This window comes from Salminus brasiliensis, chromosome 1, assembly GCF_030463535.1.
Source record: "Salminus brasiliensis chromosome 1, fSalBra1.hap2, whole genome shotgun sequence".
Taxonomy (NCBI): Eukaryota; Metazoa; Chordata; class Actinopteri; order Characiformes; family Bryconidae; genus Salminus; species Salminus brasiliensis.
In genome coordinates, this window is record NC_132878.1 from 32,177,735 (window position 1) to 32,200,770 (window position 23,036).

General features: G+C 38.4%; 1 protein-coding gene across 1 annotated transcript; it reads right to left on the bottom strand.

The window, feature by feature from the left end:
• Positions 1 to 1,143: 1,143 nt before the first annotated feature.
• Positions 1,144 to 21,988, bottom strand: lpin1b (lipin 1b). Its single transcript, XM_072677863.1, has 19 exons — positions 21,792 to 21,988; positions 21,557 to 21,652; positions 16,566 to 16,825; positions 12,784 to 12,885; positions 12,565 to 12,679; positions 11,956 to 12,400; positions 11,330 to 11,423; positions 10,580 to 10,767; positions 10,212 to 10,305; positions 9,652 to 9,721; positions 9,091 to 9,183; positions 8,566 to 8,633; positions 7,821 to 7,959; positions 7,514 to 7,662; positions 7,226 to 7,312; positions 6,750 to 6,902; positions 5,733 to 5,847; positions 5,499 to 5,602; positions 1,144 to 5,146 (listed from the first exon to the last, which is right to left on the bottom strand). The coding sequence occupies exons 1-19, from the start codon at positions 21,981 to 21,983 to the stop codon at positions 4,984 to 4,986; spliced, it is 2,727 nt and encodes a 908-aa protein (XP_072533964.1). The 5' UTR covers positions 21,984 to 21,988; the 3' UTR covers positions 1,144 to 4,983.
• Between the last annotated feature and the right edge of the window lie 1,048 nt (positions 21,989 to 23,036).

Below are 23,036 nucleotides of genomic sequence, written 5' to 3' on the forward strand. Positions count from 1 at the left end.
TTTTGTTACTGCTGCCTTTAGGACTGATGTATACTGCTGCCTTTAAGACTGATGTATACTGCTGCCTTTAGGACTAATGTATACTGCTGCCTTTAAGACTGATGTATACTGCTGCCTTTAAGACTGATGTATACTGCTGCCTTTAAGACTGATGTATACTGCTACCTTTAAGACTGATGTATACTGCTGCCTTTAAGACTGATGTATACTGCTGCCTTTAAGACTGATGTATACTGCTGCCTTTAGGACTGATGTATACTGCTACCTTTAAGACTGATGTATACTGCTGCCTTTAGGACTGATGTATACTGCTGCCTTTAAGACTGATGTATACTGCTGCCTTTAGGACTGATGTATACTGCTGCCTTTAGGACTGATGTATACTGCTACCTTTAAGACTGATGTATACTGCTGCCTTTAGGACTGATGTATACTGCTGCCTTTAGGACTGATGTATACTGCAGCCTTTAAGACTGATGTATACTGCTGCCTTTAGGACTGATGTATACTGCTGCCTTTAAGACTGATGTATACTGCTACCTTTAAGACTGATGTATACTGCTACCTTTAAGACTGATGTATACTGCTGCCTTTAAGACTGATGTATACTGCTGCCTTTAAGACTGATGTATACTGCTACCTTTAAGACTGATGTATACTGCTGCCTTTAAGACTGATGTATACTGCTACCTTTAAGACTGATGTATACTGCTGCCTTTAAGACTGATGTATACTGCTGCCTTTAAGACTGATGTATACTGCTGCCTTTAAGACTGATGTATACTGCTGCCTTTAAGACTGATGTATACTGCTACCTTTAAGACTGATGTATACTGCAGCCTTTAAGACTGATGTATACTACTGCCTTTAGTTTTTAGTCTAGATTTAAAGATTACGACTATGTCTGAGCCCCCAATCTAATCGACGACATGTGGGGTCAGAAAACCAATCATGCGCAGCTGATATTTTACGGAGCTGCATGATAGTAGGCAGAATCATTTATTAATGAATGAATTTTGCTTGACAATGTGGTGGGGAATTTCTATAAAGTGGATAGCATCAGGCTACTGATCAATGACCATAAACACACATACACACAAAATATAGGTCTCACAAATGCAGACAAAGTCTTTTTCATTTTATTTGTTTTTATTAGATTTAGACTGAAAGTAAGTCAAAAAGCACCGGTTCAACATGGGCCCACAAATATCACCATTCTAACAGAAATCAGTGATAACTAGTGATATCAGTGGTCAGAATGAGACAACAATGAGCCACTGGTCTACTGATCTTTCATAGAAAGAATAATAAATGATCCAATGGTCTGTAATATCACACAGATCGTATCAATGACAGCAAAGGCGTTTCAACTACTAAAAAAATAAAAGTTCATATTTCCAGTAACACGTTTTAGCAAAATGCTTCAGTCTGAGCTCACTTCTCCAACGCTTTATCAGCCTTATTCAACCAACCAACCAACACACGGCAGATCACAATGTCATGATCAAGGAGTCTGATCGAATAAATAATACAAACATTTTGGAGATATTTTCTACTGTAAGTGAATTAACCAGTTAAAGTCTGAAGTCATAACACTTATCCTTTGTGTATATACTTGTATATCTATGGATATATATTTGCAACGCTGAGTGAAGATTGTACACAGCATAAATACACACTCAGGCATGCGTACAGAGCAAAATGTAACCAACCGATTTTCCAGAACTTGTTCTACTTGTGTGAAATCATAACACTTAAAGCTACATCTCAGTGCAATGTGGTGTAGAGCTTGATGGATTATTGGATGTCACTGAACTCACAAGAAACAATACAGACACAAAATATCCTCCTAACGTAACAGCTGTTCTTTTAGTCATTAAACATAACAGCCATGCACTCTTCAAATACACAGATAATCACTCTTTAAAATATCAATTATCAATAAGTGAACATAAATCCATGATTTTTGTCTGATTATCACACGACAAATGGGCAAAAATGCAATATTAAAGCTGCAAAACATGATTTTGTCTAGCAGGTAGTCAGCAACCTACACACTCTATGTCCAAAAGTATCCAGACACGCTTTGTAGTAAGTGAGTTTGACTAGCTTAAATTCACCAATCCTCACACAATTGCACACACAGATCGATACAACAGAACACTTTGGAGCAGTCACACATGAGCTTGGAGAGGTCTACAGAGGTATAAAGTTCCCAGTAATGAGCTATGGAGCAGTAGAACTGGGTTCTCTGGAGTGATGGAGCTCCATGCAGTACCTTTGGGATGAGTTGGAGTGGCAGAACTAATCATCTAGCATCAGTACCTGACCTCACTGATGCTCCTGTGTGATGGAATACAATCAAATCTTTCAATGCAGCAATGTTCCAGCATTTTGTAATGTGAAGCCCTACCAGAAGAGTAAAGGCTGTTATTGCAGCAAAGGAGAACAAACTCCAATCAAAATCATCATTCATTCCAAAAGAAACATAGCATGAGTGAGTGTCTAAAAACATTTGGACATGGTACTTTATGTGTAGTCAAATATTATGGTACAGATTTGTCACAAACATTCAGCTACATCCTGTTGACAATTGCCGTTAGCTTGAGTGACTAAAGCTGTCACTTCGTCTTCAAAAGGTGCTACAGTATTTTATATATCTTATTTGATTGTTTTCCACTAAAGCATCAGGAAAAAGCTCTGTGCAGTAACAGTCTACTGTTTTTTTTACAACGACCCAACCAGTTGTCTATGTTTTACCTAGGGCTGGTCCGAATAATTTGAATCCTCAAGTTCCTCATACTGAGTATTCGTTCTTCTATTTAGTATCCGGAAGCTTTATATTTTTAATATGAATAAAAAAAGAACCTTAAAGCAGTGAATGATTATATATGAAATTATACAGAAATGAAAGCTGGTTATGTATGCAATAAATAAATATGCATCATAAATTCATGAAAGGCATCCATGTCACCTTACATCAGAGCACAACAAATGGCACCACCTTTGTTCAAAGTTAAACAGGCAGAGATGCCAAAGAAATTACCTGAGTGGAGCGCTTTCAATCACTGCACACTAAGGAAAATACCATGGAGGCACGGCAGAATTGATCAATCACCTCAGATATGAAGTATGAGATATGTAACATATGAGATATATTATCTGATCTTGGTAGATCTCTGATCTGATATATTGTCTGATTTCGGTTCATTTGCGCTCTTATTGCTACACAATATCAATACACCCCCCACTGGATTGCTTTGGAACTGCAGTAATGAACTAATTTATTATGCAAATTATAAACTGTATTAAGGAAGTTTTTTTAGAATGAGTATTTACGTACCCGTTTATAAGCACCAACGAGTGCTCAAAATCTGTGTAATGCTGTTCGGGCCAGCCCTAGCTTTGACTTTAAGCTTGTGCTTTGGCACAGTTCGAATCGGCACATATTCATGGACATGAGGGTTCTGATGAAAAAATGTACATAAAATGTTGTACATCGTGGAACACAACAGGACCTTCAAATTTTTTTTACAGACAAGGGAATATAGAGAAGTAATGAAAGTGCTTCTTTGCTCAGGTGAAGAGGTACACTGCATGTACATACCCGTATGTGTAGGTGTGAAACTCAATGTGTGTGTTATTTTGTAAGAATTTGTATGCGAGGGATAGTGTAGCTCTACCTGTGTGCAAACATAACTTTGTGTGTACATACATACATATATATGTTTGTGTGTGTGTGTCTGTGTGTGTGTCTACCATTGCAGAACACTGTATCTGTAAAGATATTCAGCTCGGCCTATAGTTTAACTGCCTAACATCCACCCTGCATTTCTATGTGTGCACATGCTCATGAAAAAGTTTGGACACTGCTGTGTTTAAATGACAAATTTGGCTGATTTTAATTTATTTATGCACAAATAAATGAACAGTAATCATAATGTAGAGTGTGCAGCAGTGTCTTCGCTGCAAAAGATGAATGGGAACATATTTAACAGGGGTGCCCAAACTTTTGCATAAGACTTTTGCATGTGTATCTGCATTAAAAATGTACACTATATCTTTTTGGTTATTGCATGTATGTGTATCTGTATGGAAAGTGGTTTTAGCTTTTAATTAATCCATTCATTTATCAATTTAAACAAGTAAAACTGTTGCTGATCTAAGTAGGTTTAAAATCCCAAATTGATTGTACCATTAGGTATTACATTTAAGCATATTTTTGAGTTTATATATACAGTTTAAATATACAGAGTTTTGTACCAGTTCTCAATAATCAGTATTAATGTTTTCCTTGTTCCTTTTTAGCAGGTCTGAGTAGTTCTGAATTAGTATGAATTATATGTTAACACCAAACCAATTTAGTTTTACATTTTTTCACTTATTTTTAAAGTAAAATGTACATTTTGATGTGCTGACATTTTCTGATATGAATAAATATTTTATTAAAAGCTATGGCTTACCATGTGTTTGTTTAGTAGATTATATAACAGCAGGATTTCTCAGGTTAGCTGAATAACATAAGCCTAAGGTAAGTTTTGTGTTGATCTGTATGCAATTAAATTTCCTATTCCTATGGCAAAATTATTTCTTTCACTGTGAATTCTGCCACTTCTGGAGTTCTGGTTCTGGAGTCACAGATCACCAGATAAACGAGTAAGTTCACGTTTTTGGGTTAGTTCATCAAAAAAAATCAGTAATGCAATATTATGTTGCCAATTAATTACAAATGAATACAACAATCAAAAATGGAATAGGTACTTCCACTTCAACCTGAAAGTGCATAGACTAGAAACCTTCTTCATGCTGTATGAGTTCTTTGTGAAAAAATGTGAAAAGCAACTAAAAAAAAATCAAAGGAACAGGTTTGATTTTGGGCTTATGTTATCTAGTTCGCTGAGAGGTTCTGCTTTTTTCTGCTGTGTATGTGTGTATATGTGTGTGTGTTGTGTATCTGAGATTTCCTCTGTCAGTGTAGTAGCATCAGCTGCTGGCTTTGCCTGCACACTCCTGGCTGTCCACTAGAGGGAACTGCTCTCTCCAGTAGGTGAAGTGGCTGTAAGTGTCACTGCAGGGGAAGTCTGAGGAGCTGGCTCTCTTTAGCAGAGGGAACACATGATCCACCACCTCACCCAAACGCACATACCTGCACACATACACACTTAAGCCTTTGTGTGTGTGGACCAGACCACAGTGTGTCTTTTTTCAGAGGCTTTATAAAGAGCTACATACATATTCTCATATCCTATACAGAGAAGATAATAGGTCACAGATTCAAAACCAAGCTGATACAGCCACTAATATACTGTACACTGTGATGTTGTGGTCAAAAATAACAATCAATTAGGAAAGCAAACTTCTTTACTTTAGTGTTTATTCATGTAAATAGATTTAGCCTTTCTGGGACATGTCTATTAATAAATTCCTCACCATGTAAAAGACACCTGACATTTACAATGTGCAAAAAAATAGGAGCTACGCACACAAACATTACTTACGAGGACACATTGGTCTTGGCGTGCTCTTGCACCAGTTCCCCTTTTGGGTTGACAGTAAAGATGCGGTTCAGAGGGACACCGACCTCCTTGTATGAATACACATCCTGCAATTGTGAAATATTCACAAAAGTGGAATTCTTGTTTACTTTTCTGTGCGTCTGATAAAATACATTATCATTATGATGCATCCTACACGCCATTTACAGGTCTGTTTATATACTCCTATATACTCACTGTGGCTCTGTTGCCAAAGGCAGCGTAGAAGGGCTGCATGTTTGGAGAGAACAGGTTCTTAATGTCGGTCAGACATTCCACCTTAAACTTCTCAGGCTTCTTCTCAATCACCTCCCTACAAAAAACGTTTGTTGATAAATTCAGCAAAAATAACAAGATGTTGAACATCATGTTAACTGATGATGTCCATGCATATGTGATTGCAAGAGAGTTTGTGTACAGTTTGTGTATGATATGTGCCGTTTGTGTACACATTCCACCTCCAGCACACCTGATTAAACTGATTTAACTGAAAAATATTCATTATCACTTGTACCGAATGAAAGATTAATTAGCCCAAGCTGGTACTAGATGGAACTACAAACTCCAGGCTGTCTCAAATAAATGTTAAAATAAAATTTTTGTTTCTAATATTATTGCTTTTATATTTTATGTTGATGAATTGTATCATTATCATAATACACATACATAAAGACTTTATTTATAATAACCATTTTGCCTGGAATGTAGCTTATTTTCTTTCAGTGTATTTGTATCATGTTACCATATATTTGCTGCTTTTATTCTCATGCTCTCATTTTTATATACGTATGTTGTTGTTTTTTCTTCTCTGACTTTTCTAAGTGAATAAAATATTCATATTAAAATATTAGAAAAACAATAATGCATAAGTTACTTAATGTATGCACGGCACTTTCAATGTTTTTTTTTGCCAAGATGTTAAATAAATAAACAGTAATTATGCTTTAGAATGGGCAGACATGTGTCTCTGTAGAGCATGTGTGACTTATATACACTTAGATCATCAACAGTATACATAGTTTGATTAAGAGTGCCCAAACATTTACAAGTATGAAAAGAGGCTACATAAACTGTATGAAAATGTATGAAACTATATAAACTATATATAAACATAAAAATTAATAATCATATAAAAGTAATAATAATAATTAGAATTAGAACCTTTAGTACCATATGTGTGTATGTATGCTTTACTGGGTTGGTGAGTTCCCTTACCGGTGCAGTGCAGAGAACAAGCTGCTGGGGCTGAGCAGTACAGGTCCTTGGGGCAGCATGGTGCCACTCTCATTCACCCAGTGCAGATAGCCTCTTGTCATACCTGCCATGCCTATAGCCCTCGCCGAGCAGTACATAAATTTATAACCATTTCTGCAACACACACACAGGACACACACAATCTTATTAGCAACATAGCCATATATGTATGGAGGGCATGTGATTTTTTAATTAAAATATATGCACTTTTGAACCCTTTTAGTACCTATTTCAACCATGTCAGACACTTATAAGAACTAGATTTAAGCTATATATAGCTACAGATGAGCATGTGAAATCACTGAAGGTTTTCAAACTGAAATAATAGATCATCCGCAAAATCCTAAGCTTCTTTTGCTTGAGATTAGTAGATTTGATTTGAATTACTGGGCACAATTTATTGATTTTAGACATACTTTATGAATAATTGTCCTTACTGGCTGACTTTGTGAAAGAGGCGGGCAATGCCTTGGTGGGTCCAGTCTTTCCCAAGTGTGGGCAGAATGTGTCCCAAAGTGTCAGATCTATTGCAAAGAAGAGATATCAACATTAAACACATGATATATTACCTTTATACATACACATTATGTAGAGATTTCTGTTTCTAGTTTAAGACCACTTTACTGCAAAAGTGCCTACTGAAAAATACAAAACAGCAAGCAGACAGTACCAACCAAATCTGACATAATAAGTGTGTGTGTGTATGTGTTCCCAGAAATGATGACCTGGTGATGGTGCCGTCAATGTCTGAGATGATGATCTTATCATCCCAGCTCCACAGGTAGATGGTTCCCTCACAGCGACACGTGCCCTGATACTGAGTAGTGACACTGAAAACTACGTCATTGGGGCCCTCCTTCAACTGCAGGCTGGCCTAGGGTGCAATTAAACACATACACTTCATATGCTTCCCCACTTCATTACTGATTGGCCTGCTACATGTATTTTATTATTCACAATATAATAAATTCAGTCAATATTTGTCAGCCTAAAATATTTTCAGTATTAAGATCTACTTTGTACAATTCTTACCAGCTGATCAGATGTCAGCCGCAGGGTCTTCCTGTAAGACACACCCCCTTGAGTGAGAATGCTTTCTGGTTGGGTGGAGCTGGGTGTCTGTTTGGCTGATAGGTGATCTTCATCACTGGAGGAGGATTCATCTTTTCGTCTGTAACCACCAGAAAGGACTAATCAGTCAATGAGTCGTAATGATAAAAAACTGGTTATAAATCGTGTTATAAACTTGCAGAAACACACTACTCATTTCCCGGCCCCTGCAGTATATATAGTAACAAGTAACATAAACACAAAGACAAAATGTCGCCAGTACCAGTCATTTACATATCACCGCCTATCTAGCCTAACACTTCAAAAAACATTACAATTAAAAAAGTTAAAATACATTTTGACCATTTGGAACAAAAAACTCACAAATCTTATACAACTAATTTATGACTAGAGACTGTATGACTGTAATACCCTCAGAGATCACAATTTTTTTTTAAAGGTAATATGAAGAAAGCAATTTGAAGACAGCCAGTTGTTTTTTCAGTCTCTTGACTGATCAGATTTTTACATGGGAGATTTTTACAGGTTTTACACACTATATATATTTTTTTCAAAATAATGAGATATGGGAGGACAATATAACTAATAATAACTGTAATAATAATCCCCAACAATCCCAATATAGTACATTAATTTCGTTCATAATAAATGTAAATATGGTCAGCAATCACATGAAATGCATGACTGTAAAAGCCTGCAAGCCTACCTGTTAATGGCAGTCATCTTCCCAGCATGCTCTGCTCCTCCAGTGGTCCCATTCACAGATGCTGAATCCTGGAGGACACAAACCAAACCTTAGCAGAGCAGATAGGTAGGCATTGCTACCTAATGCTACTGTGTGTGTATGCATGTATGTATGTGACTGTGAGCATGAAGGCTTATGCTTTTCTAAACTACCTTTCACAAACTATTGGTATATAAATGTATAAATTTATATAAATATAAATGTTATATATATATATATATATATATATATATATATATATATATATATATAAATGTTTATATATTATAATTGTTTTATATATTTATATAAATATAATTATGTATTACATTTCTCTTTATAACTGTATTATTATTATTTTTTTTTACCATTTTCATTACTATTAATATTATTACTGTTGCTATTATTAGTATTATTCTAATTATTATTAGGTTAAGTGATTTAGTGTCTAGTGAATCCAACCTCTACAATAAATGATTGTTGTTATTATTATTATTATTATTATACCGTTTTGGAGCTGTTCCCTCTCCCTCTCCACGAGAACCACCAGCGTCCTCCTTTCCTTGGCATCTTCTCCTTCACAATGCTCTCTACGGTGGCCTGTAAGGGACATGCACAGAGCCAAAACAATCACAACAACTGAAAAATCTGCAAAAAAAGCAAAAAAGACAAGATCATGCAGGGTGGGAGGAGCTACATTAGTAACCATGGAAACACACAGAGGAGGACGTAAACAGTCCAGTTATACAAGAGGGAAGAAACTCCAGCAGTGAATCAACACTGAAGCAGGAGAACTGAAAAATGAGGATGGAGGAACCGTGGGAAGGAGGGATCATATTGGAGGAGAGAGCAGAGGAGAGAGAAGAGGTTTACTGGGCTGGTGCAAAGGTTCTTTGAGTAAACACACATGCACATATAGGCACCCTAACCTTCAATACAACATTCTATCATTTTAATACAGGTTGTGTTTACAATGTACCACCAGCAGAGGGTGCTGAGGGACCTGTGTCCACAATTCCATGTGTGTGATTGTGTATGTGTGTGTGGTTGTGGGTGAGTGTGTGGCACCTTTGGCAGTGGCTTCTGAAAGACTTGCATAGCCAGCAGGATTGGTGCAGCAGTACTCCAATTGTAATACCTACACAAATAAAGAAGAATCTTATCTATATTTACACACACAACTGTATATATGTATATATACATCTATATATACAAACACAACACTCTATAACACACACATTCTTGAATACTTTGAGTTCTGTGCAGTTTTCTAGACTTCAAATATTCAATCTAAGAAGCTGTAAAAAGAAGCTTTAGTGTTATTGATATATTCATATATTCTGAATATCATCATTAATTTTGCTACAGCTTTCTGATAAATACCAACAGATCTTTTCATCATTCCAAAATGATCTGGATTATGAACAGTACACATAAAAAGCCTGTGTGGTGTGTGACTGATACAAGTCAAGGACATAGTAAATGCCCTGATGTATGAAAACGGACCATATTATGAAGCAGATGACTGATCCTGGATCAACACTTCTTCTTTGGGACAATTAATAATTATGTTTCAGTCTCTGACAGGACAGGAAAAAACTTTTAAATGTTGTGTAAGTGTTTCTTACTTGGAGCCAATTTTGACCACTAGGTTGGGGTCGTCTATGAGAGCCGGGTTTGCAGCAAACTGATTGTACGAAACTGCTTTCTCCTGAAAGTGCTCTAGAGAGGAGACAGGCAGAAAGACAGACACACACAGCCAACGATTTAGACAGAGACACAAATAAACACATGGACAGGTGAACTACCAACTTACACAAATATCAAAGCAGATGCAAATATATAAATAAACAAATATGAAAAACTGAAAAAAAGTGTATTTAAACTGTCTTTAGTTGTAGTAAATTAACATTAAGATAAAATAAAATATAAATTATGTAACTTTTTATAAGTTGTCTCCAAAGTTCTGATAGATGTGTGCACTAGGAGTATTTACCTTTAGTGATCTCCCTGCTGTCAGTGAGTCCTCCACACAGAGAGAGGGCGATAGAGGGCAGGTCTGTGGTCTGTTCTGAGTAGCTGTCCACTCCACTGTCAGCTCCTGAGCTGCCCACAGACTGAGGAGACATGCTTATGGTGCGGGTGGTGTTTTCACAAGCCACACGCCCTGCACTGCTGCCCTCACTGTGGATACATATACACACACACATACAAGCGCAGTTATGGACAGGAAGGTGAAAGTGTTACAGCTGCACATGAGTGACAAAGTTGATCATTGCAATATCATTACATTATTCACATGGGTTTATGTTTAGTCATTTCCAGTTGCTAGGACTTTCACATGATGCTACCAGTATTGGAAGGGTCCAGGTTAGCATGCTTTACTGTTTCTTCTCAAGCTGCCAGTAACGCATTAGACAGCTCAACACGCTTGGAGGAGAAGACTTACTGCTAGTTCTGTTACATGGATGGACAGACAGACAGATACATAAACAGACACCTGTGCTGGAGGGAGGGTCATACCACCCAGAGAAAGTGAAGAAGGAGTGTTTCCACCTGGACTGCTTTTTTGAGGCACAAAACAAGGCAGCCAATCCAAAAGAAGCTTAGTTTAAATGTACTAGCCCTAAAAAGCATGTAACAGACTGTTGTTTCACAACTGTTCCATTCTAAGGATAAGAAATAAAATACCAGAAAAGATCAAGTAAAAATAGAATGAAAAAATGCTAAAAGTTAAGAAACGCACCTTTTTGGAAAGTATAGAGCAGCTACTTCTGGATCCAACTCGGTGATGTCATCCAGGTACACTCCATCAGAACCAAGATGACGGCTTCTCTTATCTGTAGGATACAGAGTAGACCTGAGCATAATTATACAACTCACTGTGACAGTGCAGAGACATAGAACTTCATGTTTTATTTAGAGGAAACGTCAACTGAACATGGCTGATCTCTGACCTCAGATGCAGTCGATTTGTCAAGACAGGTTTGGTGTCTGAAGTTATGAGGTATCACTCCACATAAGACAACCAAAGACACAATTTACATAGCAGTTGGAAGTACAGGAGTGATAAAAAGCGAAACATTATGTGGGTAATACTGTAATTCCAATTTTAGCTTAAAGGTTCTATCAGTATGTTTTTGCTAGATCATATTTAATAGCTTTTGAAGAGATACATTAAGATTTGGGGCATATGTTTACTGAGAAAAGTGAGACTGGTGACAGTCTAGGTTGAGTATTTTTAACAACGTTAGCCGAGAAACTAAAATCGCACACGTTAGATACCAAACATTTAACAAGTAATAGAAGCAATGGCCAGCTTTAATAAAAAAACAATAACAATATCAATAACAATATCATTCGGTCAGTTACCTTTTCTTTTGGACGGTGAATCAGTTTTACTTTGCTGGGATGGTCCTATAGCTGCTATAGCTCCCTCTTCAACTTCTGATACTAAACGTGCTGCTAACATCGCTGTAGTCTCAGCATCCATTCTCACCGGCTCCGGGTCCTGTCCTTCAATCCCGCTCTGCACTGTCTTTAACCTATTTCCTGCTGTGCTGTTTTCTGCCCCACCGGCTATATGATTAGAGTCCAGCCTCATTGGCTCTGCCTCGGCCTTCACGTGTTCTAACCCAGCCGCCTTGGCTGTAGTTGCTGTGGGGATGAACAGGCGCAGGGTTGTGGTATTGTCGGCATGGTGATGTCCGTTGGAGGCAGAGGCATCAGGGATGACTTTGAAGTGTGTGTTGTCGGAAACTGGGATGGAGACGGGACACACAGCTGGGGAGTCAGGCTTGGACGGCATGAAAGAAGGCTGTGGGTGACAGAAGTATTCATGAATAAGCAATAAAAGCACATTGGGGCAGGCTGTAAAATTACTAATGAGACCTAGTCTAACGAGTCTGAGGTCAGGGATGATGGAGCTGTATCTGTTTCTGATCCACTGTGCGGGTGTGTAAGCTGATTTGAGGTCTATACCTGGGGCAGTTCTCCCCAAGCCCACAGCATGGCTGGGTTCTGCTGCTTCTCCTCACCAGTTTTCGTGACCAGCTCAGAGTCACTCTTAGGTGAGCAGGGGCGAGAGACATTAGGGCTACAGGCAGAGAAAGAGATTGAGACAGAGAGAGATTGGTCAGGATTTTTCACAACTGCTGTCCACATGTGTGTGAGTATAAGTGTGTGTGCATATATACATACCTGTGCATAGGGGTCCAGTCTCCATCAGAGCGAGCATACACTGCATTCTGCTTATAAGAGCCACTGGGGCAATCATCGTTCATCATGTCCCTTGAAGAGGTCCTAAAGACACACACACACACACACACACACACACACACACACAATCCAAACAAACCAGAAACATCTGTTTTTTGTATTCTGACTCATGAAAAATGCTCTCCTTTTACCTCTTTCTTTCTTCCCCTCACCCCTACATGTTACTCGACCTACTTTTAGATGGAGGTAAACAGTGATCCTTAAATTTACTGTCAACACTGACTGCAAACATTCCAAGCCCAGTGGAGTGGAGTTCCTCTTACCCTCTCTCTCACTTACACACACAAGCATGTCTGAGAGATATTAAGACCTTACAAACATGGTGCTCATACGTATTTTCATATAATCATACAAGGACATGAGTAAATGTATTTTTCATCTGTATGGAAGGGCGCTGGCTTAGAGAACCTTAGAGAACCTTGTTGTAGGTCTGTGAACAGGGCTGTGGTATTTAAGGTATTTAAGAAGTGGCCTGTGCCTGCTTTTTTGATTTCTTCCCAAAAGTATCTTAGCACTAAGATCATAACTTCTGGAGAGTGTTCAGTGATATGATGCTCACACAACCATTTAAGAATCCTCTTTTTAGGAAAGACTTGCTGTGAAATGAAGGAACCCTAAAGTAGCTGAATGCCAGGGACATCAAATTCAACACAAAACCTGCTGTCTACACGGGCAACATCCAGTGTTCAGCTATACAAGTCAAGTCTGTTCACTTTTCCACAGTAAGTCATTCGCCATCTAAAAACAACATTTGCAAGTCTGCACCACCTTAACAAATATCTGGTGTGGTTTGAGCCAAATGAAAGAAGTCTGTGGGCCCGTACTTACTGAAAAAAATTGTGTGACTGACTTCTAATGTGTTTTAGTAATATAAGCCTCACCACTCCTGGGCACAAATTAAGTGGTCAAATATGGACACTAAGCATGTCTTGGCATGAAAAACTGTCCCTTTTGATCAGCCAATGTTTTATTGTTACGTCATATTCAATAATAAGTGCTAACTTGAGCTTGGGTGCTTGCAGTGAATCTAAGAACAAAGGCAGCATTTACATAAGAGCACTTTAGAGAATAACAAGTACACCTAGAGATGGGCGATAGGGTAAAAATAATATATTACAACATTTAAAGACCTTTTCACGCTACACTGTTTGTAATGAAATGCACAGTTGATCAGTGTTCTTCAAGCACTGACGATATCCTTGACACACTTAGAAAAGCATATTGTGTATTAAAATAATGAAATTACACACCCTCAAGTGTACATACATGAGTGACAGTGATAGTGATAGTAAGCATATGGTGGTTGTTATGCCTTGATTTACAAGTGGGGCATTCCATAAGTAGCTTTTTAACTACTTCCCCCTATAAGAGTACATATGTGTGTATGAATGGTACAAATAGATTCACGTTCTTGTAAAACAAAGAGAGTGTGAAAGAGAGTCAGAGAAAGGAAAACAGAAGAGGATGTGGTGAATCTGGACAGTTTCATTCTCTCTCAGTACAGCATATGATCAGTCGTTGTTTGTTCATTTGTCTGCTGTAAACACACATGCACGTCTCTCACCTCTTCTCACCACACTGTACCGGTAAAGCATGTGCCTTATCTTTTTCTTGTCTGCTAATTGGTCTGCTATAAGCAAAGACGCATACACACACTTGTGCATACATCACACTCATACACTTCTAGCTCCTTCAGTTTGTCTATTTTGTACCGGTGCATTTCGTTCCACATTACACACACTGCTAACTGATAATTCCTACACTTGCAATAACGTCTACATTACAGGACATGACACAGCCTTCTGCGATAACACCTGAATGGCCGAACCAAAAAGTCCCTGCATCCGCCTGATCATTGGCTGCTTGTAGCAAAACTGAAACTGCAGTTGTGAAACAGTGGCAAGGCCAAACAGCAGCACATTTTCCCTTTTATCTGATCTTCTCTTTTAACAGCATGAATTCACTAAGCTCAGTGCTATATAAATGCACATTTACAGATACCTGATTTGTAACAATGTCGTTTTCTATATGTAGGTGTCACAAACTCCTATATCGCAAACAAACGCATTGTACTGTATGTACAGTACGTACCAGAAGGAGTGCTATGCAATGATATACATTGGCTGTGCTGTGGCCATAGGCACAAGCAATGCCATAGAAGAAGCACCTTTGGTTCCATTAAAAACATATTTTAAAAGAAATGTATGAGTGTGAAAAGTCTGTTCTGTCAAGGTAAGGTTTTTAGACCTTTATTGGTCCTTCACACTCACATGTTTTCTACAAATGTGGTTCTTTATGGAACCAAAGGTGGTTCTCCATGGCATTGCAAAAAAACCCTGAAGCACTATTATTTTGATGGGATTAGTTTTACATGTACAATAATGACATTTAGTGTGAAAATTAGCTACATGGTTCTAAGATGTGTGTAGGCTATAGGCTACGCTACACAAGGATTTGCTGATGAAAGCAGACTGAAGCATCACGCCTCTGGGAAGTCCTTTAGTTGGTCTTCTGGATTTGAGGTTTGTCACAGACTTGAGGTACCTGTGCCATGCATATGGTGGTTGTTGCCTTGAATTGCAAGTGGGGCATTCCAGCAGTAGCTTTTTAACTACTTCCCCCTATAAGAGACGGAACTAAAATTATGAGAAACTTCAGTAATAATTACATTACCTCACCTCCCTATGTTAAACTAATCCTATCCGAATAGGGCTTTTGAGTGAATAGTTCTAAAACTGATATTTATTCGAGTTTTACACAAGAACTGATTAACAAGAAACTCTGACTGTTGCTATTTACATCCACAAAGACAAATAGCACTAATCTGGACCACTGCTGTACTTAATGTTAAACACTGAGTTATTCAGCTTTTGGTTCTCCACTTTGTGGATCAGCTTCTCCTCTTTCGTGTTTGGCTGACTTAACTGTGTTTTGATGAAAGTCGTCTGCTTTCACCACAGTGTTTTTGTTTAGGTGGAACATCAGCATGACGCTTCAAACTCAAAAGCGGGCTGGTGGTGGTTGTAGAGAGCTTTGTTGCTTGTAATGGCAGTATTTTAGTTTTGTCATTGACACTTGCTCACATTGCTTGTTGTTAGAACACAATATGAACTTATTTTAAGTCCTTCTCACCAAGATTGTTAATCTTCATTTTCAACTTCTTATTGTTGCTAGGCTACAGACAAATAAGGCAGGCTGATAGAGATATCAGTAGAGCGTGCAGTCATTGGGAAATTAGCATGCATCTCAGTCAGTCACACTGTGAGGCTGGAACTAACTGAGGTACAAATGTGCTTTTCACTAAACTTTACAATGATCAATACTAATTAGTTCCAGAGTAATGAGAAATGTGTTTGTGGGAAACTATTGCAGTGCATTCAACAATAAAGGCAGCATGAAGCTTCTTTTATACAGTGATATAAAACTAACGACTAATGTGGGTAAGTCACACTGCTCGTGTAGCTGCTGGTGCCTGACTGTATTTTATTTTGGGTTCAAAAAAGCATTAAGAAGGTGGTGATTCAACTTCATCAATGTTGCGATGTTAAAATTGATTCAAAATAAACATAAAGCCCCCCCTCCCCACTACAGTTCCAGTGTTTAAAAAAATATTCAGACACCAATCACATACTTAACATAGTATTGATTAATAGTATTAATCCTAATCTTAACCAATTCGGGAGGTCAGAGATTTGCAGCTCTACCTGTTACAGTCAGTAGTGTGGTCGTCTCCCTCATTGGAGCTGATGTCGATGGTGAAAACGTCTTCGTCCTCAGAGTACTCTGCGCTGGGTTCTCGCCTCACACTGTCCACTTTAGACTTCCTCCTCCTCTTTCTTCTCTTCTTCACCGCACCGCTCTCAGTGCCAGATAGGGATGGCCCCAGGGTCTGGACGGAGGAGCTCATCATCACTGCAGCATCGGACAGGATGGGAGAGGTGGCCAGGTATGAAGGCACCACTTCCTGCAGGGGGACAAACAGCAGGGATGTGTAGCATTGAAAGTAAAATGATGCACTGAATTCACTTGTTTCTAATGTGCCGATCATTTCCACCTGAGCAAAATAGAACCTCCCTCTGCCCCCAACCACTCAGCATGATGCTAGCCAGTGCAGGTGTCTGTTAAGCAGTATTGGCAGTAAGAGTTACCCTCCAAGCCCATTGAGCTACAATTACATTGCTTTAGCAGCAGTTTTAGAAGATGCAGTGGACCTTTACATGTCAGAGGCAGCATCCCAGTGCTGGTATCATTGTATGACAGGAACTGAGGAAAGATTCTACTTTTTCCTGATGTTAAAAGGGTTTTGGTTGTAAATGAAATATCTCTAGACGGTCTGAAATGGGATGACTTGTCCACAGTACTGTATTTGCATGTGCACAATACTATATTCATGTCAGATGAGGTAACGAGTATTATAATGTATTGAGGCCTATGACTTATGTGCCAAAAAAGTAGAAGTGGAATTTGTGCAACACGTTTTTTCCACACAAGCTGAGAGATACAGAACCATCACTGAAAGTGAAAGAAGTATGTAGACTGAAGTGGCACAGTAGTATTAGTAGGATTTTACACAAATATGTAGAATGACACAGTTCTCACCAGCGTTATTCCGGCTGCTTCTGTAAAGTTACATACTGCAGTTAACAGCATGCCGAGCTAAAAACTACACACTGTTGGCTTTTTTATTACTGTGTCTTTAAGAATCATGTACTAGCTCTGTTCTGATTGGCTACTTTTTACTATTTTGTGCATTTGTTTCATATAAAATACTAAATCTGGACTAGAAATTAACCAATAGAAACGTTGTTTTTCCTTCTATGAAGTTGCTGTTTGAGATAGTAGCAACATATAGATATGTGTGTGTGTGTGTGTGTGTGTGGCCCAAGGTGGAACTTTTCATCCTGGTTCTACAACAGTAGGCTTGTATGCAGTCACAGCAGACAAAAGGGTTTAGTTCTGAACCTGTAGAAAGCATGCTAAGGTTAAGAAAGACCACTGACCTTTCTGGTTGGGAAGCCATAGCACAAGACCGACAAAGATGACTTTGCACAGTCTGAATGTGCCTATGTGTTTGTGTGTGTGTTTGTGGTGTGTAAATATGGTGCTTTGGGAGATATGTGCTAAACCCAAACACAGAACGAACACTGCAGATGTGCTAAACACAAGGAGAGTCTGACTGTGGTCAGTGTCAATAATCGGCTCTACTGAGGCCTTACAGAGGCATTATCACCACATAATTAAGCGTTCAGTCATGCAAGAATATCAATGAATAAAAATATAAATATAATTAGAAATGAACACCACACTACAGTCATACAATGGCACTTCGGGCACATTTGAAGTTTGGTGCCTAGCTGTCCTTGTTTGTGTGAGAAAAGACACATTTCAGTGTATTCAAAAATGTAAAGGAATAGTTCCAACAATACCAAACCAAACTAACATGATTTTTAAAATCATAATCATACTGAATCACTTGGATGTCACTCTTAAATGGTTCCTAAAATTCTATAGAATTCTACCTAGAACCATAACAACAGCACAGAACCATATGGATGCTTAAACTGTACTTTGCCTGGCTGAAGCGTTCTCGTTTCTTTATGTTGGACTTTTTTTTAACAAACTCATATCAGTGTAAAATGAAATGAAATGAAAACAAAAACAAAATGATACAAACACACTAATTTATCTTTGTGTGAAAACAAGTTACACCAATTAGTTACCACATCTCATACCTCCTAACAGAGAAGTTTATTGGTTAAAACATTTACTTTTTTACTTGTATGTTGTCGAGTGTTTAAATGTTGACACTTTTCTGACACCTTTTGACTTTCACAAGCATATGCTTGGCTCTATTCTTCCACTTTCAATAGGGTCATTAACAGCCTACTCAACTTACAACAATATACTTTTGCAAGTATAGTTTGAATGGACTTAATCCAATCTTTGCTAGTGCATTCACAATCTGAAACAGTTTAGCTTTTAGTTAAATGTTGTACTGTATATATACCCTGTATATGTAGTAGGGCTACACAATATTGTAATATTGTATGCGGTATATACAACATTACTAAATACATTACCAAATTATTTTCACCAGATTTCTCCAGAAGTCAATGATCCAACATGTTATAATATTAATATGATGCAGGATTGGAGTGAAATAAATGATACTGGGCAGATTTAATATGCCTCTGGTAGATATGTCATGGACAATGAAAACAGTGTAAATATATATATATATATATATAGCCTCCAGTATACAATATACTACAATATACACATATGAGGTTTAAATCAGTGTGGAAATAAGCCAAGCTGTTAGTGTTGTAGCACAGTGGTGGTGTAAAGCAGAGTCTAGTTCTACAAATGCAGTAGAGAGAGAGAGAGCCATTCATTGATAAAGCTGTTTTTTAATGGATCTTGGGCGAGAATTATTCTGAGCTCAGTTTCAACAAAGGCTTCTCTGTCACTCACCTGGGCAGAAACCAAAAGACACAGGGCCCTGACCCAGCCTGAACTTTATAATAACACACAAACGCACACATGCACACTGTTAAATCAATAATGTTAGTGTTAAATTAATTTAACACAAATAAATAAACAAATATGCTGTGTACACACACAAGTCTCAGGCAGCCTCACATACTTAAGCCAGCTCTGTGAAGACCATATCATCACCTAAGACCTGTTTAATTTATAGGTTTATATTCATTTGAGCAATTTGCTCATAATAAACTTATATACATGCTTTGATTTTGAAGCATCAGAACAAACACAACATCTGCAACACACAGACAAGTTGATTTCACAGTGGAGAATTGAATTCTGATCGATTGCGTAATGTATTTCTTTAAAGGAAGCAGCACTAAGATGGGAAGACAGCAGTGGAACAGCTGATGGGGTGAAAAACAGAAGTAAGTTTTTCTGTTCTGCTGACGCTGGTTCCTCAGAGATTTGGACAACAGAGTTCTGTAACATGCCAGTGAAACCTCAATGCTCTGCTCAGAAGACACCACACAGAGCTGCAGTTTAAAGCGTAACACTGTATGAACCAAAGAAAATTTGCACCTCGTAACTCTTAAACTAGGTCACTTAGGACTAGTCATTTCAGGTGTACTCTTTAAAAGGAGCTAAAGCAGGCAGTGGTCACTTCTATTCTTTGTTAGCTATGTTAGCTTTAACCCCGGTCTGGGAACAGAGCATATATGAGATCAATGTAGGATATATTTGGAGCTTATTTTCATACTGTACTGATTTTCAAAACAGATTCAGGCTAAAATCCAGGACATGGTGAAGGGAGAACTGTTCCAGGGTTCAGTGTAGCTGAGTTAGCAGAGGCCTCTTGTTCCTCCACCTGATGGCTATAAATAGAACACATCTCTGCAGCACATTAATAATTTCAAATGCTGGACTACAGCAGGGCCTCTACTCTACTTTTCACAACATCCACACTGTTGATTTCTCAACATTTAGTTTTTTACAGCATCCATTTGTTCATGTAACATTTTGTTTGTCTGCCTTAAAAATGTTAAGAGTAGTACGGTTATTAACAGCACGTAAAGCTTGCATCCCAGTATGTAAGGTCTACTCTAAAGTTACCGCTGTGGTAAAGCAAATCAACAGCAAATCAAAACTGACATATTAATGACCAAAGAAGCTGAAGTGCTGTTTTGTGAGTCAAACGCAACAAGACAAGACAAGACAAATAAGTAAAAGAAAAAGCATTGATAGATATCACAGGCAGTTTTAGCGCTGGACATGAACTGCATGCTGCCAACTGAATGATCCTTATTAAAAGCTATTCTGTTTTACTGAGCTCTGAAAAAGTTATAATGTTTGCCATGATGGTCAAAGCACACAGATCAGAAGGAGCTTTTAAATATACAGATTAATCAGCTGAGTGTGTGTATGAGCACCTGATCTGATCTGTGACACCAAAGGTGGAATCATTTATAGAAAAGATTCCAGCTTCTGACTGGGACATTTACCATTAAATTCATTCATGTGGACGTTTTTGCATGACAGTGTGGTTTATGAATTGTTAACAACCCATACAAATGAATGTGCTAGAATTCTTGGTAACAATATCCTTGTGTGTGAATGAGAGAATGTGCTACTGGAATGTTAAACATTACAGTGACTGTGGCAATGCATTTTATCAATCTGACCCATTGATTATTGCTACCTTAAGATGAAACACAATCTTTTTTTTGAGTGTATGTGTGTGCATGCTTCTACTTATGACCTTGTTCTTATGTCTGTAAGTGTACAAAATCAGGTTAAAGTGGCTGGATGTGTGCTGTGTTTACTGTAACTGTACAATACCTAAAGAGTTAATCCTCTACTAACTCACACTAAACACTTCATATTCTGCTCTAGAATGCTGGATTAGGAATAATATCCTAAAGTACCAAGTACTCTGCTGCCTGTATTTCACTATATAACCCTAATGCATTTCACATGTTCCCCTACACTGGAATCTACTGTACATACGTTTCCCAGCTTGGAACAGTGCTGTTACAATGTTGTGGGTTGGATGGTTTGTGTGTTGCAGTGGTGTGGGCGATGACTTGTTATTGACAGTTTGATGATAAATCACATGGGTGCTGAGAACGCATCCTTGAAGGACTGATCATAAGGTCTGCCTGTGGGCTGTGTGAGACATATTCATGTGTTGCGTGCGTCGCTTCTCTACCTGATCGTTCTCTGTCTGCTTGACGAAAAAGGCCTCGCCGTTCTCTCCTAGCTTCATGTGCAAATTCACAGGCTCTCCATTCACTTCTATATCCACCTAGACAAGAAAAGGTACAGGTAATTTTATTAAATCTGTCTTGATCTTTACATAAAAGCTTAAAGCCTTGGATGGGGCCCAATTATTTGCTTTTACAACAACTACACGAAAGAATGCTATATGCAGTAACAGGACTCACCACTTTCTCCCGGGATCGCAGCACGCCCATCTTGCCGAAGCGAACGTGGAAAGGTGAGCACTGCAGAGAGCCATCCGGCTGCCGCACCACGATGATGTCTATACAGCCCGAGAGGGTGGCGGGGTTCAGCCCCCGGTACAGCTCCTTCACCTGCACAAACACCTGTCCTGCCAACTGCCCAACGTAGTTCATGGTCTGACTCTATACACAAACAAACACACAGACAGAGGGATGTCATGTGACATTGTGAGATACAGATCATCCTATCCGAGGATGACACAAATCAAAGCAATTTGCAAAAGGATATGTGAAAATTAGTTGTTGGGGGCAGTATCAGGGGGAGTTCTGATAGGTTAAAGCTACAGTTCGACCAAAAATCAAATGCACACAATTCCCCATTACCCCATCCTTAGTCAAGCAACCAAGACATGTTTGGTGACAGAAGTAAGTTGCTTTGGAGCCACTAATTATGGACCTAGTGAAGTACGTTTATTCATGTTGTTTATTTTGCCAGATCTCCTTCCTTATGTCTGGACTTTTGGAGTATCTTATTCTTATCACCATGTCCCTAAAACAAATTAACTAGAACATCTGTATAGAAACACTATATATAAGTGTAAACAGTGTCTATGGCTGTTTACTGTTTGCAAAGCCTGTAGTTTGTTTGGCTTTTGCTTATGTCTGACACATCTTTTATGCATGTAAAGTTTAATCAATGTACACTATATGGCCAAATTGTGTATATTGTGTATAGTGGACACTAGATCATCCAACATTTCTTCCAAAATCAAGAGTATTAAAAAGTTTCAAAGTTTTAAAAATAAGTGCTGCAACAACTGTCTCTACTCTTCTGGAAAGACTTTCCCCTAGATTTCGGAACATTGCTGTGAGAATCTGTCTGAATGCAGCCACACGAGCATCAGGGTGGTCGGGTACAGATTTTGGATGATTAGCTCTGTCTTGGTACAGGTATTGGATCAAGCTCCTTCACTCCAGAGAACCCAGTTTCACTGCCCTGCAGCCCAGTGCTGGGGGGCTTTATATCTGTCTAGACCACAGTTGGAACTGGGCGCTGTGACCTTAGACTCAAGTGCACCTCCTCCAGAGCATCTTGTTCAAGGCAATGCTTTTTTATGTAGATTATAAAAACTGTGTGTGCAATTACAAATATATATAAATACACACATTTATCCATCTGTAACTGAACCACCTGTGTACTTAGAACACTAAACATCAAGCCAAAGC